This window comes from Temnothorax americanus, unplaced genomic scaffold, assembly GCF_048541705.1.
Source record: "Temnothorax americanus isolate GAGA-0224 unplaced genomic scaffold, ASM4854170v1 Scaffold8, whole genome shotgun sequence".
Taxonomy (NCBI): Eukaryota; Metazoa; Arthropoda; class Insecta; order Hymenoptera; family Formicidae; genus Temnothorax; species Temnothorax americanus.
This window is the reverse complement of record NW_027509802.1, coordinates 3515555-3537617: the sequence shown is the minus strand read 5'-3', so window position 1 is coordinate 3537617 and position 22063 is coordinate 3515555. Positions and strand designations below refer to the sequence as shown.

At 37.0% G+C, this 22063-nt stretch overlaps 2 protein-coding genes across 2 annotated transcripts in view; both read left to right on the top strand.

The window, feature by feature from the left end:
* LOC143907025 (organic cation/carnitine transporter 2) overlaps positions 1-4479 on the top strand; it is a 128445-nt gene extending 123966 nt beyond the window's left edge. Inside the window, exon 11 of the mRNA XM_077423504.1 lies at positions 3087-4479. Within this exon, the coding sequence (XP_077279630.1) occupies positions 3087-3182 (96 nt within the window). The 3' untranslated portion in view covers positions 3183-4479. The remainder of the gene's footprint in view (positions 1-3086) is intronic.
* A 5719-nt stretch (positions 4480-10198) lies between these two features.
* Positions 10199-15344, top strand: LOC143907047 (uncharacterized). The gene is made up of 2 exons (XM_077423543.1): positions 10199-10382; positions 10849-15344. The coding sequence occupies exons 1-2, from the start codon at positions 10251-10253 to the stop codon at positions 15106-15108; spliced, it is 4392 nt and encodes a 1463-aa protein (XP_077279669.1). The 5' UTR covers positions 10199-10250; the 3' UTR covers positions 15109-15344.
* Positions 15345-22063: the final 6719 nt, after the last annotated feature.

The window sequence follows — 22063 nt, the reverse complement described above, 5'->3', positions numbered from 1 at the left end:
AGGGAGCTCGCCCACTGTCTTTGCCGGTTAAAAATAAAAACGCTTTCGCGCCTCACTTATTATTAACGTAAAAAAATAGAAATATAAAAAGGGTTTACCTGTACTCGCCGCACGCTGCGATGCCGATAAGTTTATGCTATTTAGCGATTTACTTGGCGTAAACGTATATGTAAAAGAAAGACCTTTCTTTTTTATTTGCAAAAAATATAAAGTAAAGTATGCTAAGGCAGAAAAACTAGTTCTTTATATTTGCTTACGCTAAAGAAAATAATTAATTTACCTATGCAAAATATCGCAATGGTCTATTATTATATTATATTAAAACCATTAGTGTAATAAATATTAAGATTTTAAAAAAAGTAAGAAAGACTAAAAAGTCACCAATGACTTCAAGAAAACTTCAAGAAAAACTCATAGTTTTTCTATATATATTGCGATGAAGCGAAACTTCGAACTTAAATGATATTAAACTATAAAATAATGAATAAAGACAGAAATAATTGTAGTTTAATTTTTATACAATATAATAACTTTTCCTTTTTCAGCAATTTATTTTGTGCGTCTCGTTATACAAAAAAAATATGTTAATCGTGCTTCCTATTAGTATGTTGATACGCGTGGAGAACGCCGGCTGGGAGCAAGCATCCTGATAACCCCTAGGCTCGGATATTCTACGGCACATGCGACACGACCCGTTCGCTCGCGTGCGCACTGAATATACATATACATATATATAAATATATATGTATATACGAGCTCACAATGTAAAAACCGCCCCGCCGTCCGTATACGCGTGAAATTTTCCGCGCTTCCTGGGCGTGGAACCGCCTGCACGCGATTACACGACTCACACGGCCGGGACGAATGCCTCTTTGTGTTTGCCATGAGCACTGTCATTTCGTCACGTGGCGTAATAAGCGCCGACAAGCCGACACGACGCATTTTGTCGAGATTCGTAAGGAGATAGCAACGGCGGGGGCTCGGCCTCACACCGGGCCTTGTTCCCTCGCCTCGCGAGAAACGGGGACTGCGGGAGCGGATAATCGTTTACCTGCAGACGAACGGGGGTTTACCTCGGGTGAGGTGAGGAGCCGCGGTCCGTCCGGCCGCACTACGAGCAACGTCCGAGAGAGCGCTTTATGAGAAATATACGGTCCCGATGTTAAGTGGCCCGCGAGTCGTAAAATTACAAGGTGCGCGCCGGCGTACCGGACGCCCCCGTCGTAATTTCACGGATCGTGGATCTGCACACCGATAACGCGCGCTCATGAGGCCCAGCCGACAACGGCGGGCGGTTTTTCCTAATGAAGCATCGGGACATCGGATTTTTATGTTGACTCGGAAGAAACAACACCTCGCGGATTCGGTACAAAAAAAAACGAATAAGTACTCTTCGATTCCTGCGAGGACTCCTTTCTGCACTGTTCGCGATTCGCTCTTCGAAATCGGTCATCACAATCTTCGCGGCGAGCAAAACTGCGCTAAGGCATTGCCAATTGCTTATTTCTGATTTAGTCGCCGACTGGAAGCGAAGGCGGAAGAAATACGTGCGTATGTGCAAGAACGTGTGTACATGACGTTTGCCTCGATAGCGCATTGCGTTTTTGGTCGTTAGAAAATGAGTGTTCTGCGTCCGTCTCGTTCGAAGTTAAAGAAATGAACTTTTTCTGTGAAAAAGCATCGTGGAAACCGCATGCGGTTATACTGCGGTGCGCTAGTCTGATGAGTATATTTTAATTTTTCCAGAACGCATTTCGCCTTTTTACGAGAATATTTCAAGATAAATACGGCAAAGTTTTATTCTCTAGTGTATTATTATTTCAATTTTTTAGTACAATGCAGTAGAAATTATTTTTTAATGTTAAAATATTTTTTATAAATATACGAAGCTGTCAAATTATTCCGTATTATTTTAAATTATATAAATGATTTGTTCTCAAATAATGTGTCAAAGAATTGATTTTCAATAACTGACACATAGATAAAATTTATATATATTATATATATATATATATATATATATATATATACAATTGCATATGCAAAAAAAAAGGCAGAATAAAGATTCAATCAAGTGGTGCAACTGCAATTTTACAGTTCGCTTCGTTATGTCAATGAAAAATCGCTCCTATATCTGATAAAATTGCATTGTTATTGATTACATTTTCGATGTTTTTGTTTACCATTTGAAAAAATACCTCGACGTATTATTTTTTCCGGCCCCAGATTAAACCGCAGTAACAGTTGAATGCGTTATTTACGGCAATATTTTTTATTTCAAGAATTAATTTGGTCTTCATATACAAAATATTAGAATTTAAATAAACTTTATTTTTCTATTTCTATTGTCTTATTGTTTAGAGTTTAGAGTAGGCGTTATACGTTACCTCAATTCACGGATTTATATATTGCATTAACGAAGTGTGTATTATTGCAACATTTTTTATAAAATTAAACAATAAAAATAGAATACGTTTCTATACAGAGAAAGCGAGAGAGGGAACTCTTGATATACTATTACTTTTGAACGGTTAATCGAAATTTCTCGGTGAAACTATTGCACTGCTGTGTAGATATTAAGTTTAAGAGTTTCCAAATAACGTTGTCGCGTACTTCTACATAAGAGTCCATAGAGAGAAAGGTATTGTGTGTGTGTGCATAGCATGGACCTCTATCAAAGGTAAAGAACATAAAAGCCACCCTCTCTCTTCGTCGAGATAGAGATTGGCACTCGCGATTGATACACGCATGCTTGATTTTCACTTGTTCTTTGAAGAGTTCTCTGCCTAGGTCACCTCCTTGTCGCGAATGAATCATACCCGTGACTATGGGGAAATTGTCCAAATTCTCGTCGAAATTTTCGAACCGACATAATACGTCGAGCGTGAGATTTCATTGCGTGAGAAAGAGCCGTGGAACTGTATACGACGTAGGCGACGCGACGTGCCGAGCGTCGCCGTCGCGCGTCGACGAGACCTCGAACATTTTCCGTTCGGGTTTCCCAAGGGTGACCGCTCGTCGTATATAATTCATGAAAATACTTGGCCCGGTATATTGCGGCCGATAAAATTGTTTTGTCTTTACAGGGAACACAGCTAACGGTCGTCGGATGGAGAGCTCCAACCCTACATCCGCGCACGTGGGGATCGAGTTTGCGGATATACGTCCGATCCATTATCTGACGGTACCCCGCATCCGTGCAGCCCCCGACGATCGATCTTACTATCGTGCTATCTCGGTAGGCTAACAAGGAGCTCCTATCGGAATTATTCCCCGGGATGAAATGGTGCGAGTCATGCAAAATATCGAAATAATGAAATAAAGCCGATAGGTCGCTTAATTCAACACAGTTTCGTTTACATTGTCCGACAGATATCGCCGATGAATTGTTTGATCGGCAATTAACCAAATTTGAGAATGATTCTCTGATATCGCGAAGAATTTGTCCAGCTAAAATTATTTTTAAATCATACATCGATAAACGTAAAATTATCATATGATATCAATGTTTGTAATTTGCATACTGTCTATGCGAGGATTTCCGTAGTAAACCGCTTCAGTAAACCGACAATTCGATTTAATTTGCATAAAATGTTGTAAATTACTATGTACTTCCCTCATTTTATATATATACGATATATAGTATCTCATTAAATAAACTGCTTTATAAAATTGAATATCAGAACCACAATATGATACAAATATTAATATAAAATTTAGATAATATAAATATGCAGCTGTTACATATTGCAATATCTTGTATGTGATAAATAAATATAATATTCATACACATACACACATATATGATATACATAGATCTAATATCATTATAGTAGATATATATATGAACATGTAAACACAGTGGTAATACGATATAACATTTTGTAAAGATATATGTGAGTCTTAAGAATTTCCTTAAAATTTAAATTTTTATAAAAATTAAGCAGTGTCATTTATACATAGATTTACAAATAGGAATAGATGACAATAGACAAATAGACAGTCCGAACCGGTTAGAACCATTATCGAAGAGCAGGTTTGGGCAAGCGATCACGTGCGGTCACAGATAGCGGTTCACGAATCATTGAACATAGAGCCATTGAGCGAGAATCTGGATGTATAATCTATGGTATTACTCCAACTCACATGATTCCTAACGACACACTAGTGATCATCATCCTTTAAGGAATAACTAAATGTACCCGTGACGACTGGATTTCTTAACGCAAAAATTATAACAAAAATAGAAAAATATATAATCAACTTATGTTCGTCACCATATATATGTTCTAAGAAAAAAATATGTAGTTACATATTCTTATCACATTCTTGTTGTTAACTATGTAAAATAGCATCTTAAAAACTTGCGAAATAATTATGTATTTAAATTAAGAAAATGATTTATTTGCGGTATATATTAATTTTGCTTGCATATTAATTTTTGTTTGCAATTATCTATCAGCTACTGTTTATTTTTTGTCGTATTATAGTATGTTGAATAAAGTCATTGTTATTATCATGTTTCTTTAAATTATTTCCTTTAAAAAAATCTCTATATATGTCGATATTAATCAGCACCACTCGTAATAGAAGCATAAATCTAAATGTATCACGCATTGGAAAGTATAATTTCGCGATGATACATCATCCTCAAGAGCTTATCTTATGCGTTAATTTTATTAATGAAACTATTATGAATAAAGAACGAAAATTCGAGAATAAGGTTTTAAGTGTTGCATATTACCATTTCTTGCTTCTTATTTTTAATTTTTATTATTACATATTTTATTATCATATTTTTTATCATTCATTATTATATAATTTCTTTATTAGTTAGTAAATATTTATGTAATAATACACGTATTATGTAAATATATTCATTATTATATAATTTATTTATTATATAATAAACATATATGTTGCTTCCTCACACATAGAGGAAGCTTTGTTTTCGTGAATTTCGTATATGAACCTTTGATTGCGTATAAAGTTGGATCTAATCAACCAAACTTAAATGATTTATATATGAAATAAAGGTAGAAAAAACCAACGAAGAGATTGGTTTTTGAGTTTTTTCTGCCAATATGTTCAGATCGTTGTAAAACGTTAAAATATCGCATTAAAATCGCATGTCCGTATGTATGTATGTGCAGATTTGATGTCCGTGGTTGCTCTAACTTCCGTAAATATTGAGATACCGGGCTGTTTTTTTTTTATCGATAGAGTATCATTCAAGAAAGGTTGGTATTGAATTTAGCGATAATCGGTAAAGGGGTTCTTTTTTAAAAAAATTTTGAATATTTTTAGAAATGTCCGTGGTTGCTCTAACTTCCGCAAATATTGAGATATCGGGCTGTTTATTTTTTTTAATCGATAGAGTATTCAAGGAAGGTTGGTATTGAATTTGGCGATGATCGGTAAAAGGGTTCTTTTTTAAAAAAATTTTGAATTTTTTTAGAAATGTCTGTGGTTGCTCTAACTTCCGCAAATATTGAGATATCGATCAATTTCTCATTTTATTATATTTTTCAGTCTTTTCTACCCCTATTTCATATATAATTTTTTAAGATTTGGTTGATTACGATTCAGCTTTATACGCGATCAAAGGTCCATAATTTTGGTCGCATATAAAGCTCGCATATAAAACTAATCAACCGTTGTTTTTTGAGTTTTCGATGCCAATGTGTATTAGACATCGCACTTCCTCTATGAGGAAGCCAAGTGCAAATTTCTAATTTGCACAATTTTTAATTATTTATTTATTAAGTCGTATAATTGCAAATAATGCAGAATTTTGCGGCGAACTTTTACAGGATCGGAGCGTATTTCACATCGCGCTGGTCGAAATGACAGTTTTTGACCAACGTTACGTTTTTATATAGGGCAAAGCGTGATATTTACGATGTCCATTCTATTTTCATGGAAATCAGGTCGCGCAATCCTTCATCATAAGTCGGAAAGTTTTAATTACGGTACGGATAATGATGACAAACGATGCGTAATACGTATGCAATATCGGTGTCACCGCAAGGAGAGAATATGTTCACAGTCAGCCATTTGTATGTCTGCTCAGGACAAGACGCATTGATGGTTGATTGATACCCCACCTAGTTCAATATTTATCGAATTAATGTCTCTGATTGACATCGGGCTTTTGGAAATTTATAGTGTAAAGCGAATAAAATTCTCTATTTTTACGCAACACACACGTGGACAATAATGCACATGAAATAATAATGTCAGCGTATGATGAAATTAGTTCCAATGACGATGAATCAAAAAGATTTTGAACAATCAGGTCCATTTTGTCCATAAAACTTTGTTGAATTTAATAGAAAAATAAAAATGCTTATAAAATTATAAGAGCAGCTTATAAAATAATGCTTGTACGGCAGAATCGTTTTAAAATAGAGAGTAGATAGGTCGATAGATAGTTTCTCTATATACAAAAAAAATCAGGGAATACTTAGTTTGACTTATTATTTTATATGTTGTGTAATTATAACTTTTATATCTAACAAGATATTTTTTATTGTGTTAAACTTTGTATAATAGATCTTTCTCACCTAGAAAGATAGAATAAGAAATAACAGGTTAGCTTGATAAATACGAGACAAACCACATAGTCGGGATTTAAGTTCAACGGAAATTGTAGAAACACGAGCATACACACGTGTAATGGGGGGTTGAAGAAAGGGAAAAAGCAGGTTTCTTTCCACGATGTTCGTGATCGCTTGTACTCGCGGGCAGTGATTAGGAGCGATGCGTGAAACGTTCGTAACGTTAATGAAAGAAGAGATCGCCGGTACGTGACGTGCCATTTCCACTCGCGGTCAGATCAAGCGGAGAATTTTATCCTCTGTAGCGATTGTTCTCGCCCGATCCGACGTGACGGCGTTTATTGGATCGATACACGGTCTCTCTTCTTCTCGGCGTTAATAAAAAGCATCGGCTGATATTATCCGCTGGATGGCGGCGGACTGCGCGGGCTGCTGGCACCTCTTGATAGTATAAAAAATGGCATCCGTGGCCAGCAACGCGGCTACGTGACGTGAGAGTAATTACCAGCAGCCGCGTGAACACATACGCAATACTGAGGATGCGATGGTGCAGCGCATCTACATATTGGTACGAAAAACGTTTCAAAGGCGATCGTTAAGCATCTCCTCCTCCTCATCTAGCACATCACATGGAACAGCGCATCGCATGGAATTATATCTTCAAGTTTAAATAAAAAATTTAAAATATATTTCAATTATTCTCTAATGAATGGGCAATTTTTAGATTGCTATCTAAAACAAGCTTTTCAAAGGTAAATTTGACAATTTAGTTTTTGTTAATTAAAACTCTTAAAAAGAAATGAATTTTAGAAAACGCAAACTATACCGTACATGCAACGTATATGAGTACACGCAATTATAGTTTGTTATCTATAATAAGCATTTATATAAACGGACATGTAATTTTAATGTGATTACGTAATAAAAAAACACAGATTCTATATTCTTGCGCAACATACTGAATACTTATTATGAGAAAATATTTACAGTTCAATTCAATTGTAATTTGCATATGGCAAACATTTCGAGTGAAATATAGACGGCATATCTCTGATTCACTCACCGGTTAATTTTAGATTGCTATCCGAACAAAATAATAAGGATATTATAACGACCATGATCTCAACGAGATAAGATTTCTTATCTGTTCGATGTTGAACTTGTACATTCATCTTTCTCGACATTTTACTTTATTAGAATATAATTCATTGGAGAGAACTCTAGATTGACAAATGCTTAAGCGTATTTTGTACATATACATGTCGAGCAATAATATATTAAATGAGATGAAATTATGAAGGTACAATTGTAAAATTATTAATCGGCAAATTTTTCATTTAATATTTCTGATAAATTTGTTGAAATAAACATTTTGAATGTTCCTGCATTAATATAAGTATCCATTAAAAGCTTTTTGCAGCATTTAAATTGAATTTCTCATAAAATAATACGTATCTTTGTAAAACCGTGAATTATAACAATTTACAAATTAATAAATTTAAACGTTTTATATTTCTTTGCGGACAAATTAAATTCATTCGTACCTTTTTCACAGGAATTATGGACTCCAGTACAATAGGCTCCATTAAATAAAATATGTATCTATTGTTCCAATTTTATTATGCATTTATATAAAAAATTTATATTATTAACAAAAAGGTTCTCGATAGATTGCATATTGCTCTATTAATATTACTATTACTTCCGCATCAACCTTTTATTTAAAACGTCAATTAATCATCAAAGGTTTAGACGCAATATACTTTGTGATAAATCAATACTTTCGATAGAAAAAGATCTGAAATTATAATATTAAAGGAAAAATTAAAGAAATTAGTGATTGTTTGTCAAATCTAAGCACCTCATAGCAGTATTTAACGTTGTGAATATGAATTTAAAATTCGTTATCAAGACTGAATTGTAAAAAAGACTTTATGTTTCCTCAGTAGCTCTCAGAAATTGTCAATGATAAACCGGAAACGGTTTTCGATGTCTATACCAGCTATTGAACGATCGTCATTGCCTACATTGACATAGAAAAGTATTTTTATGTTATTCCTCGATGAGATAAGATAAGTTGTTCGTCAATTTTCGTATATGATTCGTTCATTTCAGCCGGGTCTATCGCTAGTTCTGCATCCGTAAAAGCCGTAGAACTACTACCGTAGCTACTCACTTAGCTAATTCTTACGGTCTCACGTACCATAAGCTGACGCGGCTGAAAATGATGAGTCTGAGATTTGAGATTACACACGTACCGAGGAACACGTTTCGAGTTATGGCGTTGAATATGAAACGCTCCCTTCGCGTTGAATTTATGAAAAGGAATTAATTTGCGCGATATGGTCGACAGAGTCGGGAGGATCACAAAAAAGTCGCGATGACATTAATGATGCGAACGAAAGAAATAGAGTAAAACATAATTAATTGTTAATAAGAAGATACCTATAAGATGATGCTCATAAAGATTTTTGACAATTAATTATGCAACTATCTGTAAAACTAAATTAAAAATATCAAAATGCTTTATGCATATACCTATATTTATACATGTTTATACACATCTGCATGAAATATATGTGCATAAAATACATCTACATAAAATATATTGAGAAAATTACAGTGAATAATTGACTGTGGTATATTTATTTTGTATACATCTCAAGGTAGGACAATGTCACATAGGATAAGACGTGCCTGTGATAAAGTCTTTGAAATATTCCACTATTCCGTAGAAATCACATGATTATGTCTCTTATGCGTTGTTTTCTAGGTAGTATTATTTGATTCCGAATTAAACACTTGCGTCAGAAAAGTTTACTACTACTTAATTAATCACATGTGCTCTTATCAGCGGTATTTACGTTATCAGACCCCCAATGAGCAATAATCTAACAAAAAAAGCTGAAAATGTATGAAGATAAGTTACGAGAAAGATAATAACGTTGAGCAAATGTCACGTGAAAAGAAAGGTATTTTCATGAAATTTTAATTTTATAATATAATCCACTTTTAAAATATTATATAAAGTACAATGCTTGTCATAAAACTGCGTATATCATGTGTGTTTTATGACATACAAAAAAAAACGTGTTCTTTATCAATACATGTACGTCATCCACACACAGCACTAATTCTTTTTGTCTTGACAAGATCCGTGGACTTTTATTATATCTAATAAATATATTTTTATTGCTTCTCTTATTGTATTAATTAAACAGTTATAAAATCATTTTGTGTATACTGCAGTTTATTTAATACGACAAACAACCATATTAACCGTAATAACAAATTAGATATATAGAATACATTATATGTGTATATATATATATATTTTTTTTAGATAAAATTAAATTAATTAAAAACTATAAAATCTTCCGGAGTGTAGTCACATTTAGATACTTAGCGTATTACTCTTTTTTTCTCATTCTTCAAAGAAACAAGATGAATATGTGTCATACTAAAAAAAGAGTTTCTACAAACTGCAGGGAAATAACGGAAGATCAAACAAATAATCTTACGTAAGCTGTTGTCACTGTCGACAGATAGAAATGCGCGAGTTAATATGATGTGATTCTTTGTGGAGCCAAGCATGAGATTTGATAACGTGAAGATATAAATACGTTCGCCGACCGTCGGTTGAACAGTATAGTTTTAGTTAACAGACGGTTTCACAATTAATTTTACAAGATGCGGATTTCACTTTCTGTGCTTCTGTGCCTTACTTTGGCTGCCTGCAGAAACATAGACTATCAGGATGACTTTGCCATGGGTGAACGACAAGAAGGCGATTGCCTCATTTCTAATAGAACTATTTTCAAGGTAAATTTCACTACTTCAATCGCAGTTATTCCCTGTATACGTTGAATTCGTAACAATTTATCTTAGAATCTTATACAAGTCAGATTTTAATTACAAAAAAAACTTCAGAAACTTCTCATGACTATACTTTAATTAACATAAACAAATGTTATAATCAGATCTCGTAGATATTAAAAGTGATGCATTCTATATGTTAAATCTTGTCTGATGTCTTAAATTTGTTGTTTAAATTTAATTTAACTTTATATGGTAATTTGTCACCAATTTACTTAAAACATTAGTAAAACAGAATAATGGTAAGACAAAATACTAGAGCATTATGCACAGCTACATTCATTTTATCAATTTATTCGTGAATTTTATCGCTGATTGATTTCCAGATATTTAGACTTAGATAACCAAATAATGACATTCATATGTACCAATAATATTATTAATACTATTAATTCCTATTTATATATTATAGCCTCCCATTCCTGGAAAACTCATGAAAGCAACGATCGGTGTAAGTGCCCCAAAAAATGGAATTCTCACTTTTGTTAAAATCACAAATTTAAGAGATCAACAGACAAAGTTTATACCAAGAAGACTTGGTCACACAAATGCAGCAATATTGATAATAGGAAAGCGCGGGGAAGGAATGCTTGTACGCGTGGAAGGTTATGCAAAAAGCATTTTAACAACACCAACTCCAAGCACGACTACTACTGAACCTAATGATGAAGACAACAGCAAATCTAGTAGCGAAGAAAGTAAAAGCACATCTGAAAGTAGCGAAGAAAGTAAAAGCACATCTGAAAGTAGCGAAGAAAGTAAAAGCACATCTAAAAATAGCGAAAAAAGTAAAAATACATCTGAAAGTAGCGAAGAAAACAATGACGATGGAAACAACGCATCCAACAACGGAAATGGAAATAATTCAGCTGAAGGTGGCAATGGAGAAAACAGCGCACCCGATGCCGGAGATGGAAACAACAATTCAGCCGAGGGTAGCGAGAGAGGAAATAGCGCACCCAATGCTGGAGATGAAAACAGCAATTCAGCCGAAGGTGGCGATGGAGGAAATAGCGCATCCGATGCTGGGAATGGAAACAACAATTCAGCCGAAGGTAGCAATGGAGGAAATAGCGCACCCAATGCTGGAGATGGAAACAGCAATTCAGCCAAAGGTGGCGATGGAGGAAATAGCGCATCCGATGCTGGGGATGAAAACAACAATTCAGCCGAAGGTAGCAATGGAGGAAATAGCGCATCCGATGCTGGAGATGGACACAACAATTCAGCCAAAGTTGGCGATGGAGGAAATAGCGCACCCAATACCGGAGATGGAAACAACAATTCAGCCAAAGGTGGCGATGGAGAAAATAGCGCACCCAATGCTGGGGATGGAAATAACAACTCAGCTGAAAGTGGCGATGGAGGAAACAGTGCACCCAATACCGGGGATGGTAACAACAATTCAGCCAAAGGTGGCGATGGAGGAAATAACGCACCCAATGCTGGAGATGGACACAACAATTCAGCCGAAGGTGGCAATGGAGGAAATAGCGCACCCAATGCTGGGGATAGAAATAACAACTCAGCCGAAGGTGGCGATGGAGGAAACAGCGCACCCGATGCCGGGGATGAAAATAACAACTCAGCCGAAGGTGGCGATGGAGGAAACAGCGCACCCGATGCCGGGGATGGAAACAACAATTCGGCCGAAGGTGGCGATGGAGGAAATAACGCACCCAATGCTGGGGATGGAAATAACAACTCAGCCGAAGGTGACGATGGAAGAAACAGCGCACCCGATGCCGGGGATGGAAACAGCAATTCGGCCGAAGGTGGCGATGGAGGAAATAGCGCACCCGATGCTGGAGATGGAAATAACAACTCAGCCGAAGGTAACAATAGAAGAAACAGCGCACCCAATACCGGGGATGGTAACAACAATTCAGCCGAAGGTGGCGATGGAGGAAATAGCGCACCCAATGCTGGGGATGGAAATAACAACTCAGCCGAAGGTAGCAATGGAGGAAATAGCGCACCCAATGCTGGAGATGGACACAACAATTCAGCCAAAGTTGGCGATGGAGAAAATAGCGCACCCAATACCGGAGATGGAAACAACAATTCAGCCAAAGGTGGCGATGGAGAAAATAGCGCACCCAATGCTGGGGATGGAAATAACAACTCAGCTGAAAGTGGCGATGGAGGAAACAGTGCACCCAATACCGGGGATGGTAACAACAATTCAGCCAAAGGTGGCGATGGAGGAAATAACGCACCCAATGCTGGAGATGGACACAACAATTCAGCCGAAGGTGGCGATGGAGGAAATAGCGCACCCAATGCTGGGGATAGAAATAACAACTCAGCCGAAGGTGGCGATGGAGGAAACAGCGCACCCGATGCCGGGGATGGAAACAACAATTCGGCCGAAGGTGGCGATGGAGGAAATAACGCACCCAATGCTGGGGATGGAAATAACAACTCAGCCGAAGGTGACGATGGAAGAAACAGCGCACCCGATGCCGGGGATGGAAACAGCAATTCGGCCGAAGGTGGCGATGGAGGAAATAGCGCACCCGATGCTGGAGATGGAAATAACAACTCAGCCGAAGGTGGCGATGGAGGAAACAGCGCACCCGATGCCGGGGATGGAAACAACAATTCGGCCGAAGGTGGCGATGGAGGAAATAGCGCACCCAATGCTGGGGATGGAAATAACAACTCAGCCGAAGCTGGCGGTAGGGGAAATAGCAAACCCGATGCCGGGGATAGAAATAACAACTCAGCCGAAGGTGGTGATGGAGAAAACAACGCACCCGATGCCGGGGATGGAAACAACAACTCAGCCGAAGGTAACAATAGAAGAAACAGCGCACCCAATACCGGGGATGGTAACAACAATTCAGCCGAAGGTGGCGATGGAGGAAATAGCGCACCCAATGCTGGGGATGGAAATAACAACTCAGCCGAAGGTGGCGGTAGGGGAAATAGCGAACCCGATGCCGGGGATGGAAACAACAATTCGACCGAAGGTGGCGATGGAGAAAACAACGCACCCGATGCCGGGGATGGAAACAACAACTCAGCCGAAGGTGGTGATGGAGAAAACAGCGCACCCAATACCGGGGATGGAAACAACAATTCAGCCGGAGATGATGGAGAAAACAACGCATCCAATGCCGGGGATGGAAACAACAATTCGGCCGAAGGTGGCAATGGAGAAAATAGCACACCCGATGCTGGAAATGGAACTAACAATTCAGCCGAAGGTGGCGATGAAGGAAATAGCGCACCCAATACCGGGAATGGAAACAACAATTCGGCCGAAGATGGAGATGGAGAAAACAGCGCACCCGCTGACGGGGATGGTAACAACAATTCAGCCGAAAGTGGCAATGGAGGAAATAGCGCACCCAATGCTGGGGATGGAAATAACAACTCAGCCGAAGATGGCGATGGAGGAAACAGCGCACCCGATGCCGGGGATGGAAACAACAATTCGGCCGAAGGTGGCGATGGAGGAAATAGCGCACCCGATGCTGGGGATAGAAATAACAACTCAGCCGAAGGTGGCGGTAGGGGAAATAGCGAACCCGATGCCGGGGATGGAAATAACAACTCAGCCGAAGGTGGTGATGGAGAAAACAGCGCACCCAATACCGGGGATGGAAACAACAATTCAGCCGGAGATGATGGAGAAAACAACGCATCCAATGCCGGGGATGGAAACAACAATTCGGCCAAAGGTGGCGATGGAGAAAATAGCACACCCGATGCTGGAAATGGAAATAACAATTCAGCCGAAGGTGGCGATGAAGGAAATAGCGCACCCAATACCGGGAATGGAAACAACAATTCGGCCGAAGATGGAGATGGAGAAAACAGCGCACCCGCTGCCGGGGATGGTAACAACAATTCAGCCGAAGGTGGCGATGGAGGAAATAGCGCACCCAATGCTGGAGATGGAAATAACAACTCAGCCAAAGGTGGTGATGGAGAAAACAGTGCACACGCTGCCGGGAATGGAAACAACAATTCGGCCGAAAATGGAGATGGAGAAAACAGCGCACCCGCTGCCGGGGATGGTAACAACAATTCAGCCGAAGGTGGCGATGGAGGAAATAGCGCACCCAATGCTGGAGATGGAAATAACAACTCAGCCGAAGATAACGATAGAAAAAACAACGAACCCGATGCTGGTGACGGAAACAACAATTCAGCCGAAGGTGGTGATGGAGAAAACAATGCCCCCGATGCCGGGGATGAAAATAACAACTCGGCCGAAGGTAAAGATGGAGAAAACAACAATGGAGAACCCGATGCTGGAGATGAAAATAACAGCGCACCAAATGGTGAAGAAGAAAACAATGGTGCACCCAAAGCAGGAGAAGAAAATAACAATGAATCCAATGCGGCCGATGGAAACAACAGCATTCCCGATTCTGGAGATGGAAACAGCGCCGAGGGTGGCGATGAAAATAATGCCGCAACCGAGGATGGCAATGGAAACAATAACGCACCCGAAGATGACAGCGGAAACAATAACGCAACCGATGATGATGATGGGAACAACAGCGCACCCGTTGGCAACGAAGACAACACGCCTGACGATAATGACGATGGAAACAACAGTACAGTTAATAATGACAATAAAAACAACAGCACACCTGATAATGGCAATGGCGACGACGACAACAATAACAATCCTGTTATTGTCGTAACGATATAGAAGCTTAGATGATTAATAAAGTAATTAATAATTTGGACTGAAAAAATTCTGCCGAAAGGCATCTAATTTAAAAGCAGAATATGTAACAGTTATGATATGTATTCTTACATGTACATAAATATAATAATATAAAGACAATATTGCATTTGACAATGTATTATTTGATTAATATGTGTTGTGTGTTGATTGTAAGTAATTATAAGTAAGAATATACAAATATATAAATGTTAATTATATTATTCTGTTATTTACATTATTCTGTGCATCTCTGTACCATTCGAACATTAATATGTAGCGTACAAATTCTAAAAGTACTGTATTTTGGAAAATTTGAAGCATTTTAAACATTAATTACATCTTATAAACTTTGCGTACACTAGTTTACATAATATCAAAGTTAAATACTTTGCTGATGTATGATTTATTTCGCTTCTATTGGAGAATATTACAGTTCCTAAAAAAATACCTCAATTTGACATACCCTTTCCTATAACATGTATTATTAAGGTAGGCGTCTCGCTACGTGCTAGTCATGTGACTGTTTGTAAGTTTTTACGTTCAGAAATATTTCAGGCAATTTTTGCTAAGGGAAAAATAATTTTATGAATTATGGTGTAAAATTTCATACGTGACAAAGTATGTTACTTTTTCGTCTTTTTCCAAATTATGTGATTTTTTTCATTTGACTCCGTTTTGATCAGCTGATCATGCGAGTCGTCGAGAAAGGTTACAAGTGAGAAAAATACTTTTTGATTGAATTTTGACAGTTACTGAGAAAGAGTTTCAAAACGCATGACAGGGGTGTCAATCACTATCCAATTCGGCTAAGAAAGACGAGCCCCATAACCTGCAACTACAGTGATTAGCCAGCGGCGTTGCCAAGTCCCAACCTCACCTCGACCAAAAAATGTCTGCTCGATTACCGCATTTTCACTAAAATAAACTAAAAAATTAGCAGCGAAATCTCCGGTAAACTATATATATTTTATGGTTGCATCGGATTCTTCGAAATCTAATGTACAAAAAGCAATGTTTTTTTTTCTCACTTCATCTAATCGAAAAATGCAAAAATATGTGATTGAAACCGTGATAGAGCCTTCTTTTTCTGGCCGTCTGTATGAAGTAATGCAAAATTTGTGATTAGAAAATCGATCTCGAGAGTAAATAGTCGGTAAGGAGCCACAGAAAAAATCGATTGCAAAGCTGATCATATAATTTGATATAAAATCCAAAATCAAAAACTTTATCTAATACATGCCCTGACGAGACGACTACCTTAACTTCTGTATTTCTCTCCATCATTATAGATTTCCGGAGATGCGAAGAACATCGCGACATTGCCGAATGCGACTAACGAAATGAGATTATCATCGCGGCTTATGTATTTCAGGAATCATCGGTTTCGTGACGTGAAATATAATTTAGCAAGCTTGAGAATTCTAAGCACACACACACACACACACACACACACACCTTTCGTGGGTAACGCGTTTCGACATGATGCTCCCTCAGCGACGGTTTAGGGGTGCATCGCACGTAAGCCACCGCTGTTACTTGATTCGCTTCATCTTCCACGACCGGCTTAGAGAGGGATAGAGACTTTTATCTTACCTCCCCTTCTTTTTTTCTTATCCTACCTTCGTAGTTCGAACTCCGCTCGTGAAAATTGTACTCCAATTTAGTAAGATTCGATTTGTATGGGTGGTTGCGTCCGCGATATCAGACCGGGGTATCGAGTACAGAAAGGCGCGGAATTTTGATAGCGTCGATTGCGATGGATAGTATTACATATCCATCGTATCTGTAAATGTTTGTCGCGTACTCAAAAGATTAATATATCACCATTTGCCAGATGGCTCTACTCTTTAAAAATGTGAATAAATGTGCCTTGCATGTATCGTCCAAGCATGTTACATGCAGCAGAGATCTTTCGTGTCTTCGCGTATCACGAAGATCAGAATCATTATACATATGTATGATACATGAAACGAATTTCGGGCAATTTCATGCAAGCATGATTTAAGACGCAATAACTTATGCATTCAAAATTTAACGCAAGGTATAAGGAACCAAATATTTTGCCAAAACTATCTGTGATGTTAAATAAATTGCTTTCAAGCTTCTTTCATATAATCAAATATGGATCTTAGTTAATATCAATCAAAAATTTTATTTTGTATAAAAGTTTAAAATAATTTTTTATAACTAATACTTCAGATTTCTTTTATATAGCATCATTTATATGTGTATATAAATAAAACACAAAAATTTAAAACAAAATGATTCATATAAACAACAAAAAATAGTGTTGCAAGTATACTTAAATACGTTATAATAAACTTAAATAGCAAAAGATTGTAAATGGCGTATGGTGTCTTTGTAATCAGCAAGCAGCTGTGTTGCAGAAATTTCGGTCGTTTAACCGTGTATCATAACGTAACGAATGAGAGAGCGTATCTGAGATGGCTTGGAGAGCTTACTGACCAAGTTTCCGGACCACGCACATTACTCCAAATACGCACCTGATAATCGTCTCAAACTCCAACTGTATCGAAGCATATGTGCGCACACACGCATGTGCGCGTACACGCGTGACATCTCAACGTTAACGCATGTATACGCCGCGGCATTAGTACGTGCTCGAAGATAAGGACGCAAATCTCCGGGCTTAATGTCGCACTAATTAAACGAGCACGTCCTATCGGAATGAGATTATAAGATTAATTCAAGCTCGAACGTTTTTGACGCGCATTAAATATTTTCAGTTTCCATCGTTGATTAGATAGTATTTCTTCGATGAATCCCATCCTTTTTTTTATCTTCAGACTGAGAGAAAAGTGAGAAATAAACGAGGCTCGCGAGAGCATCAAATTTCAGCGGAATAAACAAGTTTCGCTGGGTGATATTAAGTTTAACCTCGTACAGCAGAATATAATAAATTTCGTAGCTAGAAATTTGATATAATAATGTAATTGACTTGGTTAGATGGCGCGTGTGTGAATGGTAGCGGTGAAAGTGCGTTGTGCAATTTTAGCTTTGTTTCTGGGTTTAAAGATTAGTATGTGGCAAGTAGGGATAATGGAAAGATAGGGTGTAAGTAAGGGATGCGATGAGAATGAAGGAAGGTAGTAGGATGCAAATAGAGAAAAGTAGTATAAAAGTGTTTAGAGAACGTGGTAGTTATGGAGAAGTTATGGAAGATATGAGTTTAAGGTATATGATAGGTTCTGGAGTATAAGGTTTATAGAGAGAATGCATTAGAATTCAAGTTTTATAAGTTTTAGGATGGTTCTTCCTGGATTAAAAGAGATTTGAGAAGAATTTAGAAATATATGGAATATTAATATTAGTTGTTGCGCGTTGTTGTATGAAAGTATGTGTGTGTGTGTATAGGTGAATAATGTCCGTTCCTTGGCCTACTGCTGAAGCGAACTAAGTTCAAATATTTTTGAGTTTAGGTTGTGAGTTTAACGTGCAAATAATGGATTAAGTCGTTTAGGGGTTAAGAGATGGTTTTTCTAAAAGAAATTTAAAAAAATACGGAATAATGAATTAATAGTTGCACGCGTTAAGTTAAAAAAGTTGGTATGAGTGTGTATAAGGTATATTGTAAATTAAGTCCATATCTTGGCTTTTTGTAGCTAAAATTAAATAAATCTAAAAAAAAAGATATAATAACGTAATTGTACGCAGCATCAATATCTCATTATACATGTATCTATTCTTTCTCGTTAAGTCTATTCATGTAACGCGTTTGCCGTACGCATTGTAAGTGACTTTTCGTCGCATTAGTATTCCGCCGGCGTGATACTTCTACTGATCCTGTGCGGCAGACATTATTTCCACAAACGATATACTTGAAATGTACTGTATGTCAAACAGAAGGCGTTGCAAGAAACTTGATTCATCTTTTTCACGCCCGGCGCAGCGCGGTCTGAAATTTTTCTATACGGCGGAAGCGTACTTATCTGATCTGATGATATCCAAGCTTGGACGTATCTGTAGATACGTTATACGAGAAAACGAGAATTACTACAGTATCATCCTTTCCACATCTTTACCTTATCCTGAAGTAATGATGTCATATCTCGACATTTCATCAAAACGAACAAGAATTGACTTGGCTTTTCCCTTGCACCTACACAGCGCGCGCGTGTATAGACTTCTTAAAAAAGATAAGACCATCTATAACCAACGAATGCATTATTAAAAACTAATGAGAGAACAAACGTATAAAATTAGAAATAAAAGAAATAAATATTTCTGTAATTTATAATAATTTTTATTCTAATAATCTTTTGCTTCCTCATAGAAGAAGCTTTGTTCTTGTAAAAAAAAATTTTTTTTTAGTTGCTTTTGCCAATGCGTTCAGAATGTTCTAAAACGTTAAAAAATCGCTATTTTAAAAAATGTTGGTATGTGTGTATGTATGTGTGTATGTGTGTACGTGTGTATGTATGTATGTGCCAAATTTACCGAAATTTTTATAACTCCAGAACTAATCAACCAAATCTTAACAAATTATATATGAAATAGAGGTAGAAAAAACTGAAGAATATATAGAATTAATAAAAATTGCTAATAATCAAGGGGTTCTTTTTGCTTCGTCAAATTTTTTTACTCAAGAATTAGAAAAATAAAAAAAAAACGGTTTCCAGAACGTCGGTAACAAAAAACTATACACTCTATAGTACTCCCCGAAAAATTCTACTCCTATTTCATATACAATTCGTTAAGATTTGGTTAATTAGTTCTGGAGTTATAGAAATTTCGGTAAATTTGGCACATACACACATCAGAGTTGAGAGACCTGTATGTAAAACCGTGATCTTAAGACATCACTTCTTCTATGAGGAAGCCAAGTGCAAATTTCTAATTTGCACTATTTTTTTACTTGTTTTTTTTTAAACTGAATATTTAGGCATATTTAAGATAATTATTATTTCGATTTTTAGATTTAACGCGCAATCAATTATAGATTAGAATTCATATGTCATATCCTCTATAATATTCTACGAATCACTGAAGAATCTATCATTATGTAGTATTCATAGTCGACCCCATTCATTGCGGAGAAAGATTAATTTGTCATGTAAGATTGTATAGATGGAGTTTTTATTTCTATATCAAATTAGTTATTAATTATAAGGTTGCATTTTATATAGATAGATTTTAAGATGGTACAAATAAATAATACATCAATCGATTCAGTATAAAGATAATACTGAAATAGTAATCCTGAGATAAACGAAATCTCTCGCGATATCATTCAAATCACGTTCAATTAACGATTAATTATTATGTATTAGATGTGCTCAATTGACCAGATAATCGGTAATTATAGGCTATAAATTTCTGAAAAGCGTACATTACAGAATAATCATAGATTCATAATGTAATTGTAATTAAACATCAAATAATGATTGATTATAAATACCTTTATTCATTTATATATTAATTATTTATCAAAAATTGTAAAATATAAGTGCAATAGAGCCAGATATGTTTTGTTAACGAATATATCTCTCAGGAACATCGAGCAAACACGATAAAATATTTGCATCGATTATACGCGCGTCAATTTTCCTTCATGAGCAAACTCTAATCTTCAAACGTGTATGCCAAGAGAGAGATACCGTTTATATTAAATTCGTAAACTCCGCGACCTTCTTCCGTGAGAATCCCTGAAAACTTTAGAAACGGCGGCTTTTTAATCTAGCCTCTGCTAACAACCAACCAGATTATTACATTTTCAATTAAATCGCGCCGACCGTCATTTGCATGCCGCCTAATGCACCCAATGTAATATAGTCGTAAAAATAAAATGTATACTTTGCGTATCGCGAGCCTTTTGCCCACTTGTTTAACGCGTGATACATACGGCAAATTTACAAAGAGTTATGAGACGTACAAGAAAACATTTTGATACACACTAATAATGCGAAGGGTTTATTATTAAGTTTGGCAAATTAAGTTCGAGCCTATCAAACGTGTTTGCGAAACGATTGCGACGATACAGGAGACAATTACATGGCGCGAACGGTAAACGCATCATGCAAACTGGTTTGTTGGACGAAAACAGTTGTCCATCAAAACAATTACACGGGCGTAAAGCGTCGCGCGACTTTTTGCTCGATCGGAAAATATTAACGAAACCAAAGCCCCATCGTTGAACCTTTGCGCTCCTGTATGTACAATACGTTCCCATCTCGACGCACGGTTCAATGCGCGAGCTGTCGAACCGAAAGATTTTAATTATTACTTTCGGCTCTCCCCCGTTCGTACGCTTGAAGCCAGATATAATGACGAAATTAAATAAAACGTCATTCGCGCGCCATGCGATTAATTACTGACCGGCGGAAGAGAGCGCCGAAAAAAAATGTTGGAGAGGAAAGAGCGCGCCGGTTAATTATGATCGTATGTACAAACAGCGTGTACGACCTTTCTACACTTTCGGAGGGGAACGGTCTCGTTATCCTCCATTTAAACGTGAATTCGTTATATGCAAGATCGCTATAACGTGATCATTTATTGGACGAATCAGGCCGCATCCGCGTTTCCATTAAGCCAAACGTACTTGCGGTTAATAATATATTTGTCTGCACTGCGATCTCATCCAATCATCATATAAATAATGCAAAATCTTCATGGAATCGCTCTCGATCCGCAAAAACGCGGATTACATTTGCAAATTACTCGCGTAACATATACGCTTTTCTTTATTACATTTATTACATTTCGAGAACACACACATATATGGTCCATGGAAGAAATCTCGTTAAAATCTTATTAAGTTATGTACCAAAATGCAGCATATGGCGCAAATTTAGGTCTAACTTTACAAAATAATACTTTGAAATGTAGCAATTTATCATAAATGGATGGTAAAAATTCAGTATCTTACTAACGATATTCACCTTCAGGCTTTGGCCGAAAAATTATGAAACTCTTACAA

Excerpts from the sequence above, each read along its gene's own strand:
- LOC143907047 (XM_077423543.1), top strand. The coding sequence starts at position 10,251 with ATGCGGATTTCACTTTCTGTGCTTCTGTGCCTTACTTTGGCTGCCTGC. Across the intron at positions 10,383-10,848 it reads CTAATAGAACTATTTTCAAG|CCTCCCATTCCTGGAAAACT; the intron begins GTAAATTTCACT and ends TATATATTATAG.